This window comes from Ambystoma mexicanum, chromosome 9, assembly GCF_040938575.1.
Source record: "Ambystoma mexicanum isolate Mex_15411 chromosome 9, UKY_AmexF1_1, whole genome shotgun sequence".
NCBI lineage: Eukaryota > Metazoa > Chordata > Amphibia > Caudata > Ambystomatidae > Ambystoma > Ambystoma mexicanum.
This window is the reverse complement of record NC_090931.1, coordinates 1,298,635,057-1,298,657,002: the sequence shown is the minus strand read 5'-3', so window position 1 is coordinate 1,298,657,002 and position 21,946 is coordinate 1,298,635,057. Positions and strand designations below refer to the sequence as shown.

At 45.2% G+C, this 21,946-nt stretch overlaps 1 protein-coding gene across 1 annotated transcript in view; it reads left to right on the top strand.

The window, feature by feature from the left end:
• Positions 1–21,946, top strand: part of ITGB5 (integrin subunit beta 5) — a 702,124-nt gene that overhangs the window by 667,113 nt on the left and 13,065 nt on the right. Inside the window, exons 13-14 of the mRNA XM_069616658.1 lie at positions 17,051–17,170; positions 21,395–21,561. Of these exons, the coding sequence (XP_069472759.1) occupies positions 17,051–17,170; positions 21,395–21,561 (287 nt within the window). The remainder of the gene's footprint in view (positions 1–17,050; positions 17,171–21,394; positions 21,562–21,946) is intronic.

Sequence of the window (21,946 nt, the reverse complement as noted above, 5' to 3'; positions counted from 1 at the left end):
GGAGAGGAAAGAAGTCAGCCAGGCCAGAGCCTGACCAGTGATACCCAGGTTATCACGGAGACAGTTGAGCAGGATGGCATGGTTGACAGTGTCAAAGGCAGAGGAGAGATCGAGCAGAATGAGAACACAGGGAGTGTTGGAATCGAGGTTCAGGAGCAGGTCCTCATGGATGTTCAGGAGAGCAGTTTCCGTGCTTCTGGCCGCTCTGAAGCCGGATTGATGGTCATGAAGATTACCAACAGATTCAGCATGGAGGTTAAGCTGGGAGATGGCCAGTTTCTCCAGGAGCTTACCCAGGAAGGGAGTAATGGAGATTGGGCGATAATTGGCCGGGCAGGAGGGGTCGGCAGAGGGTTTCTTGAGGAGGGGGTGCACAAGGGAGTGCTTGAGGGGGGGATGGGAAGACTCCAGAGGCGAATGAGTGGTTGCAAAAGTCAGCCAGGGCAGGAGCCAGGGAGTCGATGTGGTCCTTGATGGTTTTGGAGGAACAGGGGTGAACCTGTTTAGACGAGGATTTCATAGATCGGACTTGTCTGGAAACCTCATCAGCAGAAAAAGGTGGAAAAGCAGAGAAGGAGGGTGGAGGGGCGGCTGCAGGAGAGCAAGAGGAAGAGCCGGGAAGAGAGGGAGGGAGGAGAGAGGAGGAGAGCGAGGACAGGATGTCCTGAGTTTTTGAGATGAAGTGCGAGGCCAGTGCAGTGCAGAGGGCCTGGGAGGGGACAGGAGAGGTAGAGACTGCAGCAGGGTTGGCCAGCTCCTTGCAGATTTTAAAGAGTTCGGCCGAGTTGTTAGATGCCTCAGAGATGCGGGCTTGGATAAGGGCTCTCTTCTTGGTGTGAACGGAGAGCCGGTATTGCCTTTGGAGCATGCGACAGGCCAGTTTGTCAGAGGATGAACATGAACCACGCCATTTCCTCTCTGCCACCCTACACTTGCATTTTAGGGTGATGAGATCCGAGTCATACCAGGAGTTACATTTGGCTTTGGGCTTCAGGCGGATTCGCATGACGGGGGCAAGGATATCGAGAGTATCAGATATAGAGGAATAGAGCATGGAGAGGGCTGTGTCAGGGTGGGAGTCAGCTGAGGGGGGAGGAGGGGGTGAGAAGGTAGCAGCGAAAGCCTCAACTGACACGCGCTTCATGGGTCGGATGACCGAGAAGGTGGGTGGCAGTGAAGAGGGTGGCTTTGCCTGTGGGGTAGGGAGGGAGAGGTGGGAGGATAGGAGAAAGTGATCGCTCCAGGAGAGAGGAGTGGAGAGAGGAAGGGAGAGGGGAAGGTCAGAAGAGATCAGAGCATCAAGAGTGTGCCCTGCAGAGTGAGTAGGTCCAGACGGGAGAATAGAGAGTGAGAGAGAGTTACAGAGTTCGCGAAAGAGACCAGTGGGGGGACAGGAGGCATCGAGGTGGATGTTGAAGTCACCGAGAAAGAGGAGTTGGGTGGTTGAGGACAGGAGTGAGGAGGAGAGGTTAGCCCATTCAGAGAGGAAGGAGGAAATTTGACCAGGTGGCCGATAGATAGTAGCCACGGTAAGGGAATGGCTAGGAGAGAGAGAGAGTCGGCAGACAAGGCATTCAAAGGAGGAGTAGGTCTGCGTAGGAGTGACAGAGGCAGGAATCCACTCAGGGAAGATAAGGGCAACACCACCCCCTGAACGGTTGGGCCTGGGCACGGAGAGGATCTTGTAACCGTCAGGTAGGAGTGTGTCGAAGCTGGTGGCAGAGCTGGCTGTGAACCATGTCTCAGTGAGACTGAGGACGTCGAGGTCCAGTTCCTCAAGAAGGCGACAGATATCAGAGGAGTGCTTGATGGCAGAGCGAGCATTTAGAGTGGCAATGTGGAGAAGGTTGCCACCTTTGAAAAACTTCCGGGGAGGGGTACAGATCAGAGGTATGCCCTGCGGAGGTGTTAGAGAAGGAGTTGAAGAGGGAGCAAGAGAAGGGGCAGGGGGGGAGGGGAGAGGCAAGGTAGCCGAGGACAGAGGAAGGGGGACAGCGGGAGCGGAGAGGAAGTTGATGAGGCGTGGGAGGCGTCTATCAAAGAGGTGAAGGTTGGCCTGAGGGCCTTGGACCAAGACGGTCCCGTTAGCATAGACATTAATGATGGCCTTAGAGGAGTGGAAAGGGGCCAAGAGGACATCCCAACGGGTGCCACCATTAATGGGAGAGGAGGAGAAAGGAGAGAGCACAGAGACCATGTGAAGGGTCCATAGGTCAGGTGAAGGCATGAAAAAGAGAATGTCAGTGAGAGTTTCCTTGGAGCAGGCGCTCGTGTAGGTGTCAGCGATAGGGAGGCCTGGGTTGGAGACCAAGATGTCCTTTTTAAACTTTTTCCTACCGGATTTAGTGAGGAGAGCAGGATAGTCAATAGAGAAGCAGTTAGAGTAGATAGGCGAGATGGAGAGCACCATGGAGTAGGAGGGGAGGCGGACGACACGAGTATGCAGACAGGAATTGAGTGGAGGGCACTAGTTTAACACGATACAGAGCAAACAGTAATGCGTAGTAGGTCAGGGCCACCTAAGTTTGAGAATCTTGCGAGGGGAGAAAGAGCACCCTAGTTTAACACAATGCAGAGCAAACAGTAATGCGTAGTAGGTCAGGGCAACCTAAGTTTGAGAATCTTGCGAGGGGAGAAAAAGCACCCTAGTTTAACACAATGCAGAGCAAACAGTAATGCGTAGTAGGTCAGGGCCACCTAAGTTTGAGAATCCTGCGAGGGGAGAAAAAGCACCCTAGTTTAACACAATGCAGAGCAAACAGTAATGCGTAGTAGGTCAGGGCAACCTAAGTTTGAGAATCCTGCGAGGGGAGAAAAAAGCATCCAAGTTTAACAGTAAATTGGAAAAGGGGGGCGAGGCATCATGCGGATGAGGTGGGCAAGGTGAGGAGGGGTGGGCCGGAGAGCAGAGGAGCTGGCGCCTGGCGTCCCCTGCGGACACCTGCAGACACACAGGGAGCCGCAGCTGAGGAGTCGCCCTTGGCCTAGGGCCCTTAGCCGCAGGGGGCTGCCGGGCAGAGGGCTGCCCAGGAGGGGGGGAGGTTATAGGCAGAGGGAGAGGAAGGGGAGGGGGGGGTGTGGGCGGGCAGGGAGGCGGGAGGGAGAGGAGGACCAGGAAGTGGGAGGGGGGCAGCAGGAGCAGGCTCACAACGTGCTCGGAGCGCGAATCAAGTTACCAACAATAAAATTAAAAACAAATCCACTCACAGGGCCCAGGCAGGGCTCCCTAGCCTGCTGTTCCCTCTGGGCTACCGGTGACCGCTCTCCCACGCACCGCAGAGCTAAGAAAGCGGGCGGGGGGAACGGCCGTCGAGTAGGCCAGAAGGGGACAGTCAGGCAACCAATCAGAGGGGGGGTGGGCGGGCAGGGAGGCGGGAGGGAGAGGAGGACCAGGAAGTGGGAGGGGGGCAGCAGGAGCAGGCTCACAACGCGCTCGGAGCGCAAATCAAGTTACCAACAATAAAATTAAAAACAAATCCACTCACAAGGCCCAGGCAGGGCTACCTAGCCTGCTGTTCCCTCTGGGCTACCGGCGACCGCTCTCCCACGCACCACAGAGCTAAGAAAGCGGGCGGGGGGAACGGCCGTCGAGTAGGCCAGAAGGGGACAGTCAGGCAACCAATCAGAGGGGGGGTGGGCGGGCAGGGAGGCGGGAGGGCGGGGAGGACCAGGAAGTGGGAGGGGGGCAGCAGGAGCAGGCTCACAACGCGCTCGGAGCGCGAATCAAGTTACCAACAATAAAATGAAAAACAAATCCACTCACAGGGCCCAGGGTAGGTTTGCCGTGATTGTTAAATGCCTTTGATGATTACACAAAGGCAAATGATCTTAGTATAAATACAGCAAAGACGAAAGTGCTGATATTTGAGGCATACAAGAGGACAGGGAAGCAGGATTGGTGGGTTTTGGGGCAGAAATTGACCGTCATAAATTAGCTTAAGTAATTGGGTTTCTATATACACACCGAGGGTACACATTTTTAATACATCTTTTAAAAGAGAAAGCCAGATACCCACTCTCACAAATGATGCACTTTCAAAGGTACTCCACAGCATTTTCATTGGCACCTATCTTAAAGTTTAATGAGGGGAAAATGATTCCAACAATTATTGATGGACTTTAAATATACCATCAATTGATTGATCTTGATTTAGAATTTATTGAAGGCCGGCTTTGGAGAGGGACTCTTGCCCTACCTCAAACAACTTCTATGACTGCAATTCGGTTTGAATTAGGCATTGTTTCATTAAACGTACGAGCATTGTATAGGCACCTACACATTTGTATAACATTTTGCTAGCCACCCTCCACCCGTGCCCATTATACAGATGTTTTAACCCGGAGAAAGCTAGAATCACAAATTCGTTTGTAGCCGATTTTGAAGTTCAATTAAGGAAACAGGGATTTGAACTGAAAGAGTTTTTAACAGACTTAATTGTGAATAAAAAGTACTTATGGCAGCATGATTGGTGTGGTACATATGCCTCCTTGAGAGAGTATATGAGAGGTAAAAGGATCTTGCACAAACTCATAGGAAATTGGGAAATCTGGCAACCCACCTAGATAAATACCTTTCTAGGTGGTTTGCAGGGTCAATTATGAGGTTTCGTTTAAACTTTCTTAATACGAGAGCTAATTGTATCTTTTGAAATTCCAAGGGTGTGAGAGTCCCTTAAGCTGCTTTTGCTCTATTGAAACAGAAACCTTAAGACACCTTTTGTTAAGTTGTAAAAGATGAAGGACTCTTCCCTTAATTTATTTTGAGAAAATTGTGGTTGATCTGCAACTACCACGATGTGAGTCATTATGGGGACACCTGGTAGCATCCACTTTGATCGCTTTATCCAGTGCACTGATTCAGTTTTTATTTAGAGTAAAGGTAATAACTTTATAGGAGAAATAGTGATACATTGTTTTAATTTTGGAAATTTGAAATGTATTTTAATACATTTTTCTGGTTTATTATTCCTTGTCTGTAATGGATTTGATATTGTTGTTGTATTAATTGGTCATGTAAAGGTTTTAAATGTATGACACAACATATGTATGTATGAAAAAGATTCCTCAAATCAAGGTAGCGACGGATCGCAGTCAACCACAGATTGTACTTGAAATGCAAGGATTCAAAGTAGAGCATACATTCACAAGCATGGACTTGACCCAGTTTCCAAATGCCTGCTTTTTGCCATGCGATCCAAGAAAGAGTGCAATTATCAATTTGCACAGCCGGGTTCTGCCACAGATATGAATCCACGCTGAGCAAATACTTCTCTCCACGCACCTCATTGCTCTTTCTCCTTTCCTTTATGATGTGTTTTACAGGCAGTGGAGTCAAGTTAATCTGAAGCCTTTTTTCCATGCAGAGTAAACCTTTAAGTGGAGTCGGAAAGACTGATACTTTTTCAATTCGGATCCAATTCGGACCATCACATGATCCATTACTGATGTAATTTACGCAGTGTGAAAGCAGTGTGATACTTTCTTCTTCTAGGGCAACTAAAACCTCCCAAGTGTAATGGTCTCAGGAGAATATCCTTTGCAATTTTTGATTTCTCACCCTAACCCCTAAAAATCTGTTGAACAATTTATTTATCTCCAATACTAGTTTACCCGAAAGCAGAAGGGGGAGCATGTTAAATACATATAACAATTTGGGGAGCAGAGTCATTTTAATCGCCCTAATTTTACCCTAGAGTGTTAAATTCAATTGTTCCTACTTGCAGCACAGCCCATCTATTTCTAGAAGTTTAAGCCTGATGTTGCTAGCAAGAAGCAAGTCAACATCCCTAGTAACAAATATCGGAATCCTTCATCAGCCTATACTTCACGCTCCACATCAAATAATCCCCTATGACATGAAAACCAGATTGGAAAGATACATGTTTTAGAGACATTAATCTTGTATTCAGAGACTCCGCCAAACAATTGCAACGACAACATCAACTCCCGAAAGGAATGCTTTGAAGTACCTTTTGAAGTTCAATTACCAAACAAGATGCCTTTTATATCTGGATGTGTTCTAATCACAACAGCTAGTGGTTCTATAAATAATTCAAACAAAGGCATAGAGGACAACCCAGATGCATTCCCCTTTGAATGACAAAGGATTCTGATGTGTAGCCATTAACAGACACTTCGGCCTTTGCACCATTACATAAAGCTCCGAAAAGCTGCAAGAATCATGGACCATAGTTCACATTAAGCATAACTTGAGGCAGGTACACCCATTTAACCCTATCAAAAATCTTTTCTGCATCAATGCGAACAGTCGCACAAACATCTACAGAGTATTTCTTAATGTGAACGACTTTCAACAGCTCTCTTAATTATCATAACTATTTCTACCGTTCACAAACCCAGTTTGATTTTTGTGGACCAGTTTTGGCAGCAGACCGTTGAGTCTCCTAGCATAAAGGTTTACTAAAAGCTTAACATTCGCATTCAATAACGATATCGGGTGAAAGCTATTACAATCAGAATGATCCTTCCCCAGCTTAGGAATTACTGTAATCAATGCGGATTGCATATAATCAGTAACTGCTTCATTTCTGAACATTTCCGTGTACAATTGCGCTAAGAAAGGGGCAGGAATGTGTCTAAAGGTTTTATAGAATTCAATCGGGAACCCATCTGGTCCCAAGCATTTTCCAGACATCACCTCCAAAGAGTCAACAACTTCTGGGGAGGATATTTCCACATCAAGATGGTTTGTCTTGCTCACCCAAGCTAGGAACATCAACGTGATGCAAGTACTCACACACTTATGGTTCATTAATAAGTCCATCATCACTATACAAAAAGGCATAAAATCTCTGAAAAGTATCACACATTTCTTAAATTCTCCTCAAGATCGATTCCCCCTCATCTTTATATATAAAGCTGAACACATATATTTATGTGTGTGTTTGTGTATATGTTTGTGTATATGTTTGTCTGGCTATACAAATCCACACTGTTGAACCCACTCCTACCAAATTTTGCATGGATTCCTCATTTGTCTGGGGCAACATTGTAGTCTATGTTTGGATGCAAAAAATGTACTCCGTATACACCCTCATTTACTGACGCTCGCCCGGATTCACTACAGTAGGCACTAGAAGGAGGCAACATTTTGAAAAATTTTAAAGCCAAATGTTCAATATGTTGGTTATTCCTTTAAAATGTACTACTACTGTATACAGTTCGAACGTGTTTATAAAAGCATTTCTTTAAAAGGGAATAATAAAAAAAAAGTTATATATATATATATATATATATTATTTTAATCACACCATTCCAAATATGGAAAATGGCAAGGTTACAGTGTACTTCATTCACGAGAAGAGAGCACAATCAATCAATCTTTCTTGGACATTTTCTCAAATGTGCTAAAGCCATTAAGGGACTGCAACATGCCACACAAAAAACGAACATCACTTGGAAAAGCTCTATCTGATGCAAAGCGAAAATCAATAGCAAGAGCTTCTGAAACACAACAACCAACAGCAGCAGCATGTCTTGCCGACTAGAGAGCAAACTGAAGAAATACTTGCTGACATGAGGACAAGAGCCACATCCTCCAGGGCATATGCATATGAGACATTACTTCATCAGTACACGGGCAACGCCCGGTACCCCAGCTAGTTTACAATAAAAAGCACTTGTCTCCCTTTCTCCTTAATTTTCATACCTGATTTCTCACCCTGGTCCCAAAAAGTCTGTCTAGTGGAAAACAAATCCATTTCCACTCTTGAATGCAACTCGCAATGAAGAGAGCGCTTAGCACCCAGCATAGAAGACATTTTGATAACAGAAGGGGAAGAGGTATATTGTTACTCAACTATTTTACATGCATGCTCAAGCCCAACGAGTCCCTCCTCTCATTGCTTTCTCTGATAAGATGCAAAGGTAATCACTTTACCTCGTATGGTAGCTTTTAAAGCATCCCAAACAGTAGTTAGATTGACCGACCCTTGATTGTCTTGCAAATACAACGAGTTTTTGCTCTCAATATGTTTAACAAAGTCTGAATCTAACAATAAATGTGCATTTAATCTCCACTGCTTTCTCCCTTTCAGGCCCCCACCAATCTGTCTATAGTCAGTTCAATACTAGCATAATCAGAGATTACAACGTTGCCTATACTAGCACTACATGCATCGCCCCAAATACCCCTGAAAAAGATCAGTTTGTGAGGAAGTCCCATGAGGAATTGAATGAAAAGTATAATGTCTACTTTTCTGCTAAATCACGCCAGCCATTTAGATCCCACGTATGCATAAGCTATACAAGACCTTTTCTACATCGGAATTAAATTACTTGAATGATCTACTGCTACATCCAGTGTAGTTAGCCACTCTCAATTATGATTTCTGAATCCCCCATATTTTTCCACACTTCGTCTATTTTTAGAAAAAAATCTTTTTGTGGCCCATTGGGTGCATAGATTTTCCAAAGCGCTAGACACCTATTCTCCACATGCCGTTTACTCGCAATGGATCTGCCTTCGGAATCCACTTCCCCTCTGTCTACCGTACATCTTAAATCCTTCTTGAGTAAAATGAACACCTCTGGAGTTGCTAGCAAAAGTACTAGAAAACTCTTTCACATATGTTTGTATTTAATATATAACCCCCCTGTTCTAATTGCAGTGAGTTTTCTCCAGAAAGACTATGCCTAGCTTTATATCTATTCAAAATGTATTTTTGTCCTTGTGATAGGACTGTTAATGCCCTTCACATTTCCACTCAAAAGATGCAAGCAATTAGTCATCATGAATATTCTGAAGCAAATACATTATCACCCAAAGTACACAGAGCAATCAACATACAACCCTTAAAGGCAAGCAGTTGTTATACATAAGCATAGAGCCCTTCCATTGCAGCACCCACATCACTGAGGATAGTTGACCTAAAAACAACAAACAAAATACAAAAAAAGACTACACTTAATAACTTTGCGCAAAAGCCAAGAATCACAAAACAAATAGTAAAAAAAAAAGTACAATAAAAATAAAGCACAAGATGGAACATTGTATAAGAATGATAAGAGAGGAAATAACAGCGGCCCTATAACTAAAGTATCCTTGACCGAATGAAGAGACAACAGGCCATTGAAGGAAAAAAGGGGAGCATCTGTAGGGAAGATCAAGGTCACCATTAAGTAGCCTGTACTAAACTTAAAAAGAACTGGAAATCGATGGATATACCTTCCTCTACCCCAACCTAATCCAGACCATACAAGGCCCAAACCAGTCAAAGGCACATCTTCGACAGTGTGTAAGACTACCGCAATAAAGTATTAAAACGTAAATAAACAAACTGTATATCTGTGCATTGTTATAAACATAGACAGCGAGGTGGCCGCAGATGGCAGAAAGTAGGGGGTAAACCTAAACACAGGCTTAATCCATGCTTATCTCTCCTACATGGTCCTCTAGTCCAACGCAAGAGAGCAAGCATCCCAGCAGTCCACAGTGAAGGATAGCATTTTTCAAAACACAACTTTCAGGCTGCTTGCGCAATGAAGATATAGATATTACCAGTGTCGACTTATCAAAGAGTGTACAAGTGACGACTTGCACCCGTTCAAAGCGTAAGACTGCACGTCCGCAGCCCAGTCTACGGCGCCATCTTCTTCCTTCTCCATCAATGCCATCTTCGGTCCGGTGACGAGGGAAGATAGAATCAGTCCGAATTAGAAAAGGAGATCCACCAAACTCAGTTCTTGTTATGATACGCTACGTGTCTTAAAGCAACGGAATGAATGCAATGGAAACAGACCTTCAAAAAGAATCACTTCCATTTTCTTTCCTTTTAAAGGTTACCTGAGAAACATTTCACAAACATAAAAATGGAATATTAAAAACAGATACCAAGAGAAAAAAATCTTAGGAGGGAAGTGGGTCAAAATCACTACAAGACGTTACAGTTCAGTGCTTGGATCGTTTGTGCCTGCAGATTGTAAGTCTTCCAAAACTGAATGAGCTTTTAGATGATCTGTGAAGAAGTGTGTGATCCCATATCCACAACAATCTTAAGTATTGCAGCATAAACTATACAGTGGGAAAGATGATTTTCTCTCGCTAGTCGTTTTTATGTCTGAAAATAGTTTCCTTTGTGCAACTAACTCTCTGCTGTAATCATTAAAAAGCACAATTTTGCAATTACCACCCCATTTCAGCTCACCAAGATCTCTAGCTTTCCTCTTCACTAAGTCCTTCACCGGGAACCTCAAAAGCTTCACTAAGAAGGTACGGGAAGAGGGAGAGTTTGACCAGCAATAAGTTCTGGGGCTAGTGTGCGATAGGCTCCGTAAGGAGCTAATGGTGGCAAAAGTAAAGACAGACACAAGTGATCACAGTTCAAGGGTGTTTATTGAACTATTAGTGGCATTGTGTCAAAATAAAAAAGGCCAATACTAAAGAAAAACCTATTGCCAATTCCTTACAACTAATTATAGAAAGAGTGTGGGATAGGGTTTCAATAAAGAAAAGAAGTGTTCCTGACTTAATATTTGGATGTGATAGCCGGTGGACTCCCTTCACCACGTTTTCAGTACGGGACAAGGTGGCACCTTGGGGCACAGCACACACTCGAGCTTTCTCAGCATGAGCCGACAGTTCAGTTTCAACTATCGGGTTCTTTGATGGTAAAGTCTCTTTTCACTAAAAAGTCTCTTGCCTTCGAGGCCTGATGTATCCAACAAACAAACACAAGCAAAAAGTTATTTTCCACAGTTCACGTTGGGTGATGGCTTCACCCCTGGGTCCCCCTCTTCTGGGCACCGTCCCCTCACGTATTGTATTTAACCAATCAATTGAACAGTTCCTTTCTCAATGAACATTTGGTGATGGGTTTTCACCCCTGGATCTCCCTCGACTGGGCTCGGACCCACTTGACAAGGGACAATTCACTTCCGCTGGTCTTCCAGTACCTCTTACTTTCACAAGTCTTAATGTCTTTTTAAACAGTTCTTCGGGCTTTGCCCCTTTTTGTCAGCTTCTCTCTGCCGGGTTCACTCTGGCCAACTTTTACAGACAGTACACTGTGGACACCGCTCGGTTGGGTTTACTTCTGTCAACACACTGTTCATAGGGACTTCAGTTCTCGCCCTTTTTCGTTATCATCCCTCTGGCCAACTTTTACAAAACAGTTCACCATGGGACTTTTAGACTTTGCCCCTTTTCGTTAGCATCCATCCGGTGGGTTCACTCTTGCCAACTTTAACACACTGTTCATACGCTCATTTCACCAAGTGGGAATAATTTCCCTTATCTTCACAATCATCTGTAGATCAAACACTTTCAACGGTGCAGAGGATTTTACAAGACCCTTATATGACCACTTTGACCACTTTTCACCTCTTCCCATGGGCTTCTGGTTCTGGTAGTTTCTACCATTGGGTAATCACCCAGAGTTTCCTGACCGAGCACCCACGTGATGCCAGCCTCCTCTGTTGCTGGTTTTCCCCCTCTTTCCTCAATCGTATCTTTAAGCCTTTCAAAGTTCAAATTAGCAGTTGACTACTTTTCCTTCTACATAGTTCAATTTCTTATTGATTCTCCCTCGACTCACCAGCTATGCTGAAGCGCTTGCCTTTCCTTATCCTTGGAGCCAAGGTTGGTACCACCGAGACCAGCAATCTTCCCCAGCTTGGTTATCTGCGGAGGAGGGTCTTGGATACCATCGACATCTGCTGCAACATACGTTGGCCTTTGTTTGCTGTCTTATTTTTCCATCTGCAGAGGTTTCATGGGCCTGGGTCGGAAAGGGCAAGGTCACTTCTCTACTTGTCACCTTCTCAGTATTCAACGTCTTTTGCCTCCTCTTGAACTGTTGTGCTGAGTTAGCTCTCACATTGTGCGGTCTACCTTGCTCTTCTTGTGCTCCATCTTTTATGATATGATATGGCATTTATAACGTGCCTATACATAAGTGTTTCATGGCGTGAAATCAAATCCCTGTGGGGAAGGGAAAGGGCCATTGGGTGTGTGTGATTCTGGTCAATTGCCTGACTTTGCCTCACTCTTGTATTGGGACATGTCTGGTAAATGGCTCTGGTGTTAGTCTATCTTTTGTGTTGTGCGAAAGTGTTCATGAGGGGAAAAGGGGGGAGGCAGTGTTTTGGAATGTCCTACGTGGTAGGATGGGGAAAAGTTGTTGAAAAAAGGTGAATAACGTGTCTCACACGTCAGTGTCCCACTCCTAATCCCCGAGGATCCCCCATCCAGGTGATCCTCCCTCACTAGTCCACCGCCAGAAACTGGATCCAATAGCGATGGCTGGGTCCTGGCCGCCTGGATGACAGATCCCTGGGCAGTAGCCAGGGAGACACCACCAGGTTTCTCACAAGTCTCTCAAACTCCAGCAGTTTTCTTGGGGGGGTGAGGGGATCCAACAGTTTAGGCAGAACTTTTTGCAGGAAGTCTTATGGACGACCATTTTCTATTCCCTTCAGGAAACCAGTAATCATAACATTAGATCACCTAGAGTAGTTTTCCTGCTCAGATTTTTTTATGGGCAGGCTCCAGAAATAGCGTCCGAGAGACACATTTTCCTCCAGGGTTTGAAGTTGATCTTCTGAACTAGAGACCCTAGTTTCCAGCTCTTCAATGCACTTCTTAACCAGCGCCTGGTCCTTTTTCATCTCCAGTACCGTCTGTTTGATCTTCCCAATAGATAGCACAACTCCATCCATAATTTCAGTTAAATAGTCCTCAGCAGATTGCCCCTCAGCACACGAGGTAACCAATTCTTCTTCTCTGACTCCCTAAGATGGCTGAGCATCTCCTTCAAAGGCCTCCATAGTTTCAATCTCCTCCCCCAATCTGGATCTTCTTGAAGATGCGGGGCGGGGCATCATGTTGACTGAATCTGCCATATTATATCAACAGGATCTTCAGGGAAGGAGCGAAGTCCTCAAGCTGCAATTACTTCAACCCCCAGTTCTAGAATCCCGGTAATACCATTATGGCAGTGTCTGCAGAATGCCTTTCCCATGCTTACACAAAAGCCCAAACTATGCCATTGCCAATGCTTGTTTCTGTTTCTAGTGCAGATTGGGATGGGTAAGTTAGAAAACATGGCATATTGCAAATGGGGCCTTGAAGCATGTTTTAAAGGCAAGTTCACCCTGCCCCCTCACAGACTCTTTTGAGTTGAAATACAGAAAATAAAGAAAAAGGAGTGTTCGAGCAGAATTAGTGTTGTATGGTCCGGTGGTCTAGTTGCTGACTTTGGAGTTTTGGTAGCTGGGGACTTCACTTTCTATGTACCACAACTTGTAAATATGTGTACTGCGTGTCATCTCATACTGTTGCAGAGACATGCTACACCGTCCCTTTTGCGCTCCCCACCAGGTTCTGTGATCTAGTGACCGATGTAATAAAGTGTGTCAGTGCGCAGCACTCAGACGGTCTGCAAGGAGTTCCTGAGATGTACTTATTTAGTAAAGGAGGGGACTTGGTGAAGGGCACAGCACAGATTGCTCCTCCCCTCCCCGCCCAGCACACATCCTCCTGGTAGGTCTTTGCGCTAGTTCCAAGTTGTTTTCTGAGAGCTAAATGCTTACCTGCAGCTGCAAATGCACTACTGGTGTACTTAACTATGTGCACCATCATCCACAGCTCTTCCTTGCACTGAATTCCTGTTCAAAACAAGCATTGACAAAGCCAACTGTTTCATCAGGTAGTATAGTTAATGGCAGTGCCTGGCAAATGTCTGTCCCATGCCTACACAAAAGCAAAACTGTTGGCATTGCCAATGCTTGTTTTTGTAAATCTGTCACACCATTGAGTAAACCTGGGTCAAAACCCGACCCCACACGTCACTCAAGGAAAGCATTCTTTTGGATTCCACTGTCCCTTGTTGCAGGTGTTTCTGCAACAATTGATATCTGTAAAGCGAGCTTTGAAGTTAGGTTAGCACTATATGAATATCTAAAATGAAGAAAATGGACTGCTCCAATTTAAAGAGTTTTTAGTTTGCCCATTAAGTGGCTCTTGTGCCACCTATCAGACAAAACTATTGCATTTGAGTACAGGTAGGGAGAAATGGCATATGTGGAGGGACACACAGCTTGTAGGTGGTTTGGTTATTTGCCCACCCATTGACTGCCCACGGCCATGCTATTCCCGATGACCATTTTGATACAGTTCCTGTTCCCCCGCCTAGAACACCTCCTCATGGGAACTCTGTGAGCTATCTTTAAGCAAGTCTTGCTATCAAACCTTGCACTTGAAGTGCCTGCCAGTGTGTTTTTCGAAGGAGTCTTCTAAGATTTAAGGACTGTGGCGCGACACTTGCTCCCTTTCTGACAGCATTCATCAATGCCTCCTCCCAGTCTGGCCATGTCCCATCTGACCTCAAGGAGGCTTGGGTTCGACCACTCCTCAAGAAGCCCTCCCTTGACCCGGTGGCACCAGGGAACTATAGGCCTATTACCACTATCCCCTTCCTGCTTAAAATTCTGGACAAAGCAGTTTACCTGCAAGTCCAGAAATTCCTGGAGGAGCACCACCTTCTGGGCCTTCGGCAGTCTGGCTTCAGGCCACGGCATGGCACTGAAACGGCCCTCCTCGACTTAAAAAATCAAATGGACAACATCAGAGACACCGGCAAACCAGTGCTCCTTCTGCTCCTTGATCTGTCGGCCACGTTTGAACTCGTGGACCACAATACTCTCTGGCACCACCTCTCCATCGCAGCCAACTTCTCCCCTAAAGCTTGTGCAAGGATCACCACATTTCCACATGATAGGGCCATGAAAGTCTTCTCCAACTCAGCATGATCCTCCCCTAGTCACATCAAATGTGGGGTGCCTCAGGGCTCCTGCATTGCGCCCACCCTCTATAACCTATTTACTAGGCCCCTCTTCAACCTTCTTGACGCCCTGGGTATCTCATATACCAACTACGCTGACGACACCCAGGTGCTTATCCCCCTCACAGGTGACTATGAGGCAGATAGGATTACCCTTAACTCCATCTACTGCACCCTCCAAGCCTGGATGGCTGAAAATTGACTGTGCCTAAACAGTGACAAAATCGAGCTTCTGCTCATTGGGTCACCAACCATCCTGGGCAACCTCGACAAGAACTATCGCTCCTTTACCATCGACAATATACCCATCGCTGTGTCCCATACAGTTAAAACTCTGGGAGTCTACCTAGACTCTAATCTCACCATGAATAGACAGGTTAACGCCATTGCCTCCTCTTCGGCATACTACTTAAAACTGCTTAACGCAGTAAGACCCTTCTTAACCACACAGAACTGCCTTACCATCGCTAGAGCCACCATCGGCTCAAGACTGGACTACTGTAATGCTCTCCTCGGAGGAACGTCCAACAAAAGCATTGCCAAACTCCAACTTGTCCAGAACAATACCATTAGGGCTGCCACTGGGTTCCCTAAAAAGGACCGCATATGGGACCTATGGAGACAGGTTCACTGGCTTCCCGTTAAACAGAGAATCATCTTTAAAATCCTTTCCATCACTCATAAATGCCTCCATGATCTGGCACCCCCCTACCTCGCCCAGCGTATCGCCTTGCCCACCTCTACAAGACCTTCTAGGCTAGCCTACACCAACATGATCACCAAGCCCAAAACCTGCAGAGTGCATGCAGGGGGCTCCAGCTTCCCAGCTATCGCTGCCACCCACTGGAACGCACTACCCTCACACATTAGGGTAATCGACTCCCACCTGGCCTTCCGCAAAGCCATCAAAACCAGCCTATTTGTATGAAATGTCAGTCCTTGTTTTTACTTTGTACTTTCTTAAACCATCTCATATGACCAGCTGTACTCGTACTCTGTAACCTAGCACCTATGTTGTAACCAAGTAACAGCATGTCCTAAATGTACTCATGTCTACTTACACTTTCATGAAAACAGCGCCTCAATGCCTTTGGGCTGTAGTGCGCTTTACAAATGTTAAAAATAAAATTAAAATAAGATTTAATGACTTAATTTGAGCTATAAACCTGCTACTGGTGTAATAAAAAAGTCTTAACCAAGTCTGCCTTAAGCCACGCGATTTATAAACACTATGTGTGCCGTTCACTGAAGTACTCTTACAAACAAACATTGGCAAAGCCAACAGTTTTGGCTTTTGTAGATGTATTAGCCATTTGCTAGGTACTGCTATTAGCTGCCCAGGTACTCATAACATTTTGCACTTGCTACCATCATTGGCCAGTTAATACCAGTAGAGCAGTGCCTGGAAAGTGCCTTTCCCATGCCTACACAAAAGCCCAGACTGTTGGCATTGCCAATGCTTGTGTATTATTTATAGTCCGAAAAATATTGCATCTGTTTAATGTGATTGTTTGTACATCATGTTATTGTATCTAATTATTAGAGTTTGTTGTGCATTGGGACTGCTCTGTGGTGCTTTTTCACTTATTTGTGTACGCATTACATCAGCCATGTTCTTTGGCAGATGTGAAACATCCCCCTCTACTTCTGTGTGGGTTTTCAAGCTTCGCAGGCCTCCTGTGGTTGTTTTCCGAGGTTCAGGGCTCCGGGAACCTGCCACAAACTTAAGCAGACGCGCATAAAATCACAGAAGGTTTAGAGTGGGCTCTGGCCCAAAGAGAGGCGGTCATCCCACTCCGGCATTAGGGAGCCTAAACAAGCAGACATTTCCTTCCCTCCCAAATGTTTGAGGAGGGTGGGCAAAGGGGACTTGGCTTCGAGCTGTTGTTTAATGTTCATGTTTTCTGCCATTTGAGACATTCAAGCCCTTCGCTAATGTGCTCCATGTGCACCGACAGGAAAACCTCGCGCATTTTCAGGAATTTTAACTCCCCAGCGGGCAAAGTTCCAGAAAATACCCAGCTCAAATGCCATGTCTTTTCCAATTAAGGTGTACCCGCCCCCTGTCAAAAACAGCTGAGCAGTAATGAAACAAGCCAGAAAGTGATGTCATTGTGCGAAAATGCAATGTCTTAATGTTTTGCATTACGCTGTCCCTGTGGGGCGCGCGGCCTCTGATCAGGGGTCGTGGTCTGCCCGCGATTACACTGCAGAAGCGGGGCCTCAGGAATGTTCTCGTCTCTTTGCAGACACCGATGACCAGGAGGCCGTCCAGTGCGTTTACAAGACCGAGAAAGACTGCGTCATGAGGTTCACCTACTCCGAGGACGCCAGCGGGAAGTCGGTGCTCACTGCGCTGAAGGAACCAGGTGGGTGGCACCAAACCATGCTAACGTAAAAGTATCATACTCTGGGTCATGTGGTGTTGTAGCTTCATAGAAGGCTTTTCCCATTGTAATTATCGGCCTACAAGTTCCAGAATGCAAAGTGCTGTTGGAAAAAAATCCAGGATTTGATAAAGGCAGATGTGATTCCGCGAATGGACCTTTTGACAACTAGCAGTTGGCACCATGACATCATGGAAAGTGCTTGCAATGAAGGCTCCCTCATTTCTGTTTTTACTGATGTTTACACATGAATACAGATAGAAATCAGTGTCTTCTTTTAGTACTTTTTTGTAAAAAAAAAAAAAGTAAAAAAACAAAACGGAAATGCAGGTCTCTAGTTGTTAATCATGGATTGCAGGTCAATGGGTGCGCAAAGCAACAGTGCTAATGTGTTTTTCATGTACATAAATGTGGAAACATGCTGGCTACAGCTTATTTTATACAAAATCTCCAAAATATATCGATAAATTCAGACCGAAATAGTGAACAAATAAATACCATAAATCCGGAAGTCTTAACCATAATGCACACCAGGGACTTTTTGAACAGGCTTTTAAGATGTGCAGCCTGCAACAATCTACAAGTCTCTTCATGTACAATAATAATTAGATGTTTGATACAGCACTGCCATCTAGAGGCCTTTTAGAATGCTGCAGTCTCCCACGAATCTACCTTTTAGCTTCACACTCTTTGCTGCACGAAATGCATAGAGAGCATCAGTGTTATAATATAGTAGGCCTGGGACAGCCAGGGAATTCATAGGAAGACCAAGCCAGGTGGGTCTGGCCTGGCTTTTAAGGGCCAAATAGGAGCTGAGCCAGGGGCATTGCCACACGAAAACGGTAGGGGGTTGGGGGTGTGTGTCAGGGGTTTGGGGGCAACAAATGGGCTAAAGGTGCAGGGAAATGGGTTGAGGGGCAACAAGGGCCCTAAAGGGGGCTCGTGGAAAGAAAAGGGGCGAAATGGTGCTGGGACAACAAAAGGGGTTTAAGGTGTTAGGGGCAACAAAATAGGTTAAAGGGGAATAGGGGCAACAAAAGAGTTTAACAAATACAGGGTCATCAAAAGGGGCTTAAGGGGCTGGGAGCAATAAAAAGGGTAAAAAGGGGCAAGAACAGGGGCTAAATGAGTCTGAGGCAGCTAAAAGGGTGAAGGGGAAACAAAAGGGGCTAAATTGGACTGGGGGTCAGGAAAAGGGGCAATATGCATATGGGGCAGCTGAAAGGGGTTGGGGCAACATAAGCGTGATAATTCAGGAAAAATAAGAAGAAAAGATTGCTTCGCATAGTAAGAAAATGTGTTACATGCAACATAGTAGTTTCAGTCGCCTGAGCAGGACACAAGCCTGATTGTTGAAAAGGAAGTAGGGAGCTGGGCTCGGAGTATCCTGAATACTGAGGGAAGTCAACTCTTTCCAGAGGTTTAAATGGACACTGAAGACCAAACAATAAGATGACAGTTAGCACAGAGAAATGGGGCATGAGGATGCTTTTGAGAGGAAGAAGAAAAGGAAAAGGGAAAGGGAAATAATATTAGAAAAAAAGAGAGGAATTTAAAGACAAGTCAAGAAAGGCAAAATGAAAGGTTAACCCAGAGCCGAAGAAATATAATCCAAAGGAGCCACAGTATGGTTAGCCCGGTGAAACAAAAGGGTGAATGAATTATTAGAAATGGGAATATAACTATAAAGTACTGTGAGGGGCAAGAAAAGGAGCTAGTGGTCAACAAAGGGGCTCACTTACCTTTTTCAAATTTGTCGCTGCTTCACAGAACCATCAGGAAGTGTTCTACTCCCGCCTCAGCCAATCAATGAGTGGCTGGGGCGGGACAAAAGAAAACATGTGCTCCTGGTGTGCCAGCAACACTTCAACACTTACAGGAGCACGTCTGCCTGACTTCCTGTCCTGGCCGCTTGACTTCCTGTCCTGTCCCAGCCAATCATTGAGTGGCTGGGGAGAGGCATCAGTCAGGTGGTCGTGACCGGAAGACAGGCAGATGTGCTCCTGTAAGTGCCGTCGGCACACCAGGAGCACAACTTTTAAATTTTTTTATTTTAAAAAGCTGAGGAGTGGATGGGCACCCGGCGGGGCTCGTGGTCATTGCTTGCTTTGGGCAGGAACAGACAGGGAGGGTCAGGCCGGCCCGAGCCCCATCAGGCTTGCCCAGCTCTAATATCAAGTGGGGTTCATGGCTGGCCCCTGCTTTAGGCAGGCACTGACAGGTGGAGGGGTCAAGCCAGAGCCCTAGGTGAGGCTTGGGCCAGCCCAAGCCTCACCATGGCTTACCGAGCTTTAGTATCAAGTCTGTATACCAGGGAACAATAACAGCTAAAGTGCATTTTTTCATTGAGAAGTAGAAAACATTGAGTTCAGTAACAGATTACTCACAAATCTAAAAACATTACTCATACATCTGGGCATAACTTGCACCTGTGAATGGTATGCCCAAAATAATCAAGTGTAACTTCCAACAGTAGTTATTTGACACCTATAAGTCTAAAAAAAAGTCTGACTTACATTAAACATGGGTGGTCTTTGTTCCTTTGTAACTTACTACATGTCTAAAAGGAGGCAAATAAAAAACATATTTTAAATTGTTTTTGCTCACTTTGAAATATTGTTCCTCCACATATCACTACTTAGTCACATACCCGACCCATGTATGTACACTTTCATGCACTTTTGCTCCCAACACCTAAACATTCATCTGAAACGTCACTAATATTCTTACAAAAGATGAAGTTTTGTGTACACACTTTAAATAACTTTTTTTTATTGCGATTTGCTTTGAGAATTTTAACCTTTCACATTTACAAATATAACGCACTCACAATCATAAAAATTAGACTTTTGTCGGTGTGTCCTTCCTCATTCAGATACCGTCGTAACTCACGTTTATTTGGCACTCAATGCAGTGTTTTGCAAGTCAGAAACCTCCATTGCTTAAGTGTACAGAGCAAGTGACCTCCATGACACATGAAGTAGACGTCAATACTTGGGTTTTCAGACAAGGAGAATTTTCCTGTCTCCCGTCTTTAAAGTCTAGGAACTAAATGGAAGGTAAAGTGGAAATTGGATCTGCAAAAGTCGCAAACTGGCTGTAGGGGTGGATGCAGCACAGCAACAGAAGATCCAGGTACCAGCATCATGTTTAACAGTATTTCTGCATCTCATTAAATGGAAGTGGTATTTGAAACACAGGGCAATCTATGGAAGTCTGACGCCATGTTTCTAAGATGCAAACGGCATCGCCTCGCAGCTGCTGACTCTGTGCATGTGTTTAATTATCAGGAGATATGGTTTAGTGGTTAAATATAACTCCAAGAAGTAATAACAATGCCCATAACCCTATTGTGTAAGACACAGCAAACCTGTCTGATGTTCACTGTGGGGCCAGTTGCTAACGTCAAGGACCAAGCAGATTTCTTCTTCGTGCTGTGCCACTGCCACCTATTCCTCACTCATTAATGAAGCACCCTGTGTAGTGGGTGCTCCTGCATAGGCATACCCGGTGTGCCATGTGGTGGTGAGCGGTAGGTAACCAGTGATTACATTGCAGGAAAAAATAGAGACAATAAACTAAAATTAACAAATTACAATAATAGAGGGTAACTAATGACAGGATGAAAAAATAATGAAATATAGGCAATAATATAGTGTTGCAGTTTTGAGTTTAGGTGGGCAAAAAAAGTCCAATTAGACTTCAGTAAAAATTAGTATAAAAGCGACAACGAAATAGAGGGTACACAGGTATAAGTGATCAAGGGGGTATGGGTAGGGGTGTAAATGTGTAAAGGGTATTTGCAAGGCAAAAGTAGGTGGAAAGTAATAATATGTTAGTTTGTGAAAATACATTTTAATATCCACAAAACCAGGATACGAATAATTAAAAAGTCCCTTAGATGGCAGTCACAGACTGCATTTATATGTTATGCGCAATGTAAAAGGTATGCCATTATTGTTTTGTAAATTAAGTTTTCGTTATGTATGGATTTAGATATAACGTCAGTGTTAAAATCACATTTAACTGTGGTGAGCCACATCATGAGTCATTATTATTATTACACAGAGCAAAGTCGTTGAGTGGTGGTTGGCTGCTTGACTTGCTCCGGGTCACTGATGGAAGGTAAATCAGACAGACATGCTGCACTGCTGGAAGGCGCCGGTTTGTGGTTGGTGACTTGCCTCGTTCTTTCTCTCCCTGCAGAATGTGCCACAGCCCCAGATGCACTGATTGTCTTGTTGGCCGTGGTTGGCAGCATTCTATTGATTGGGCTGGCTCTCCTCGCTGTCTGGAAGCTGCTGGTCACTATTCATGACAGGCGGGAGTTTGCAAGATTCCAGAACGAGCGCACACGGGCCCGATATGAAATGGTGAGTATGCGCCAAGGAACTAAGATACAGATGGTCTAATGGCTGTGCCGTTCATGAAGAATGGAGGTGATGCATTCATCATGCTATCAGTTTAATACCCAGGCCTCGTATTGGAAAATTAATCCAGCCAGTGTACTGCGCAGGGCATGGATGGAGAGCACTGCATACTGTCCATGCTCATGGTGAGGGATGCCAATAATTGAATACCATCATACTGCCAAGGCAACAAAGAAGGGCTTTTCCCCACTGCCCGTCCTGTGCTGCTGGAGCAAAGCATGGCTATGTTATGAACACACAATGACATATTTCCATCAACCAATTCGTTTCAATGGTAAGAGCACCACTTCCCAGCAATTCTGATCCATCCTCACACTTTGGGGAGATG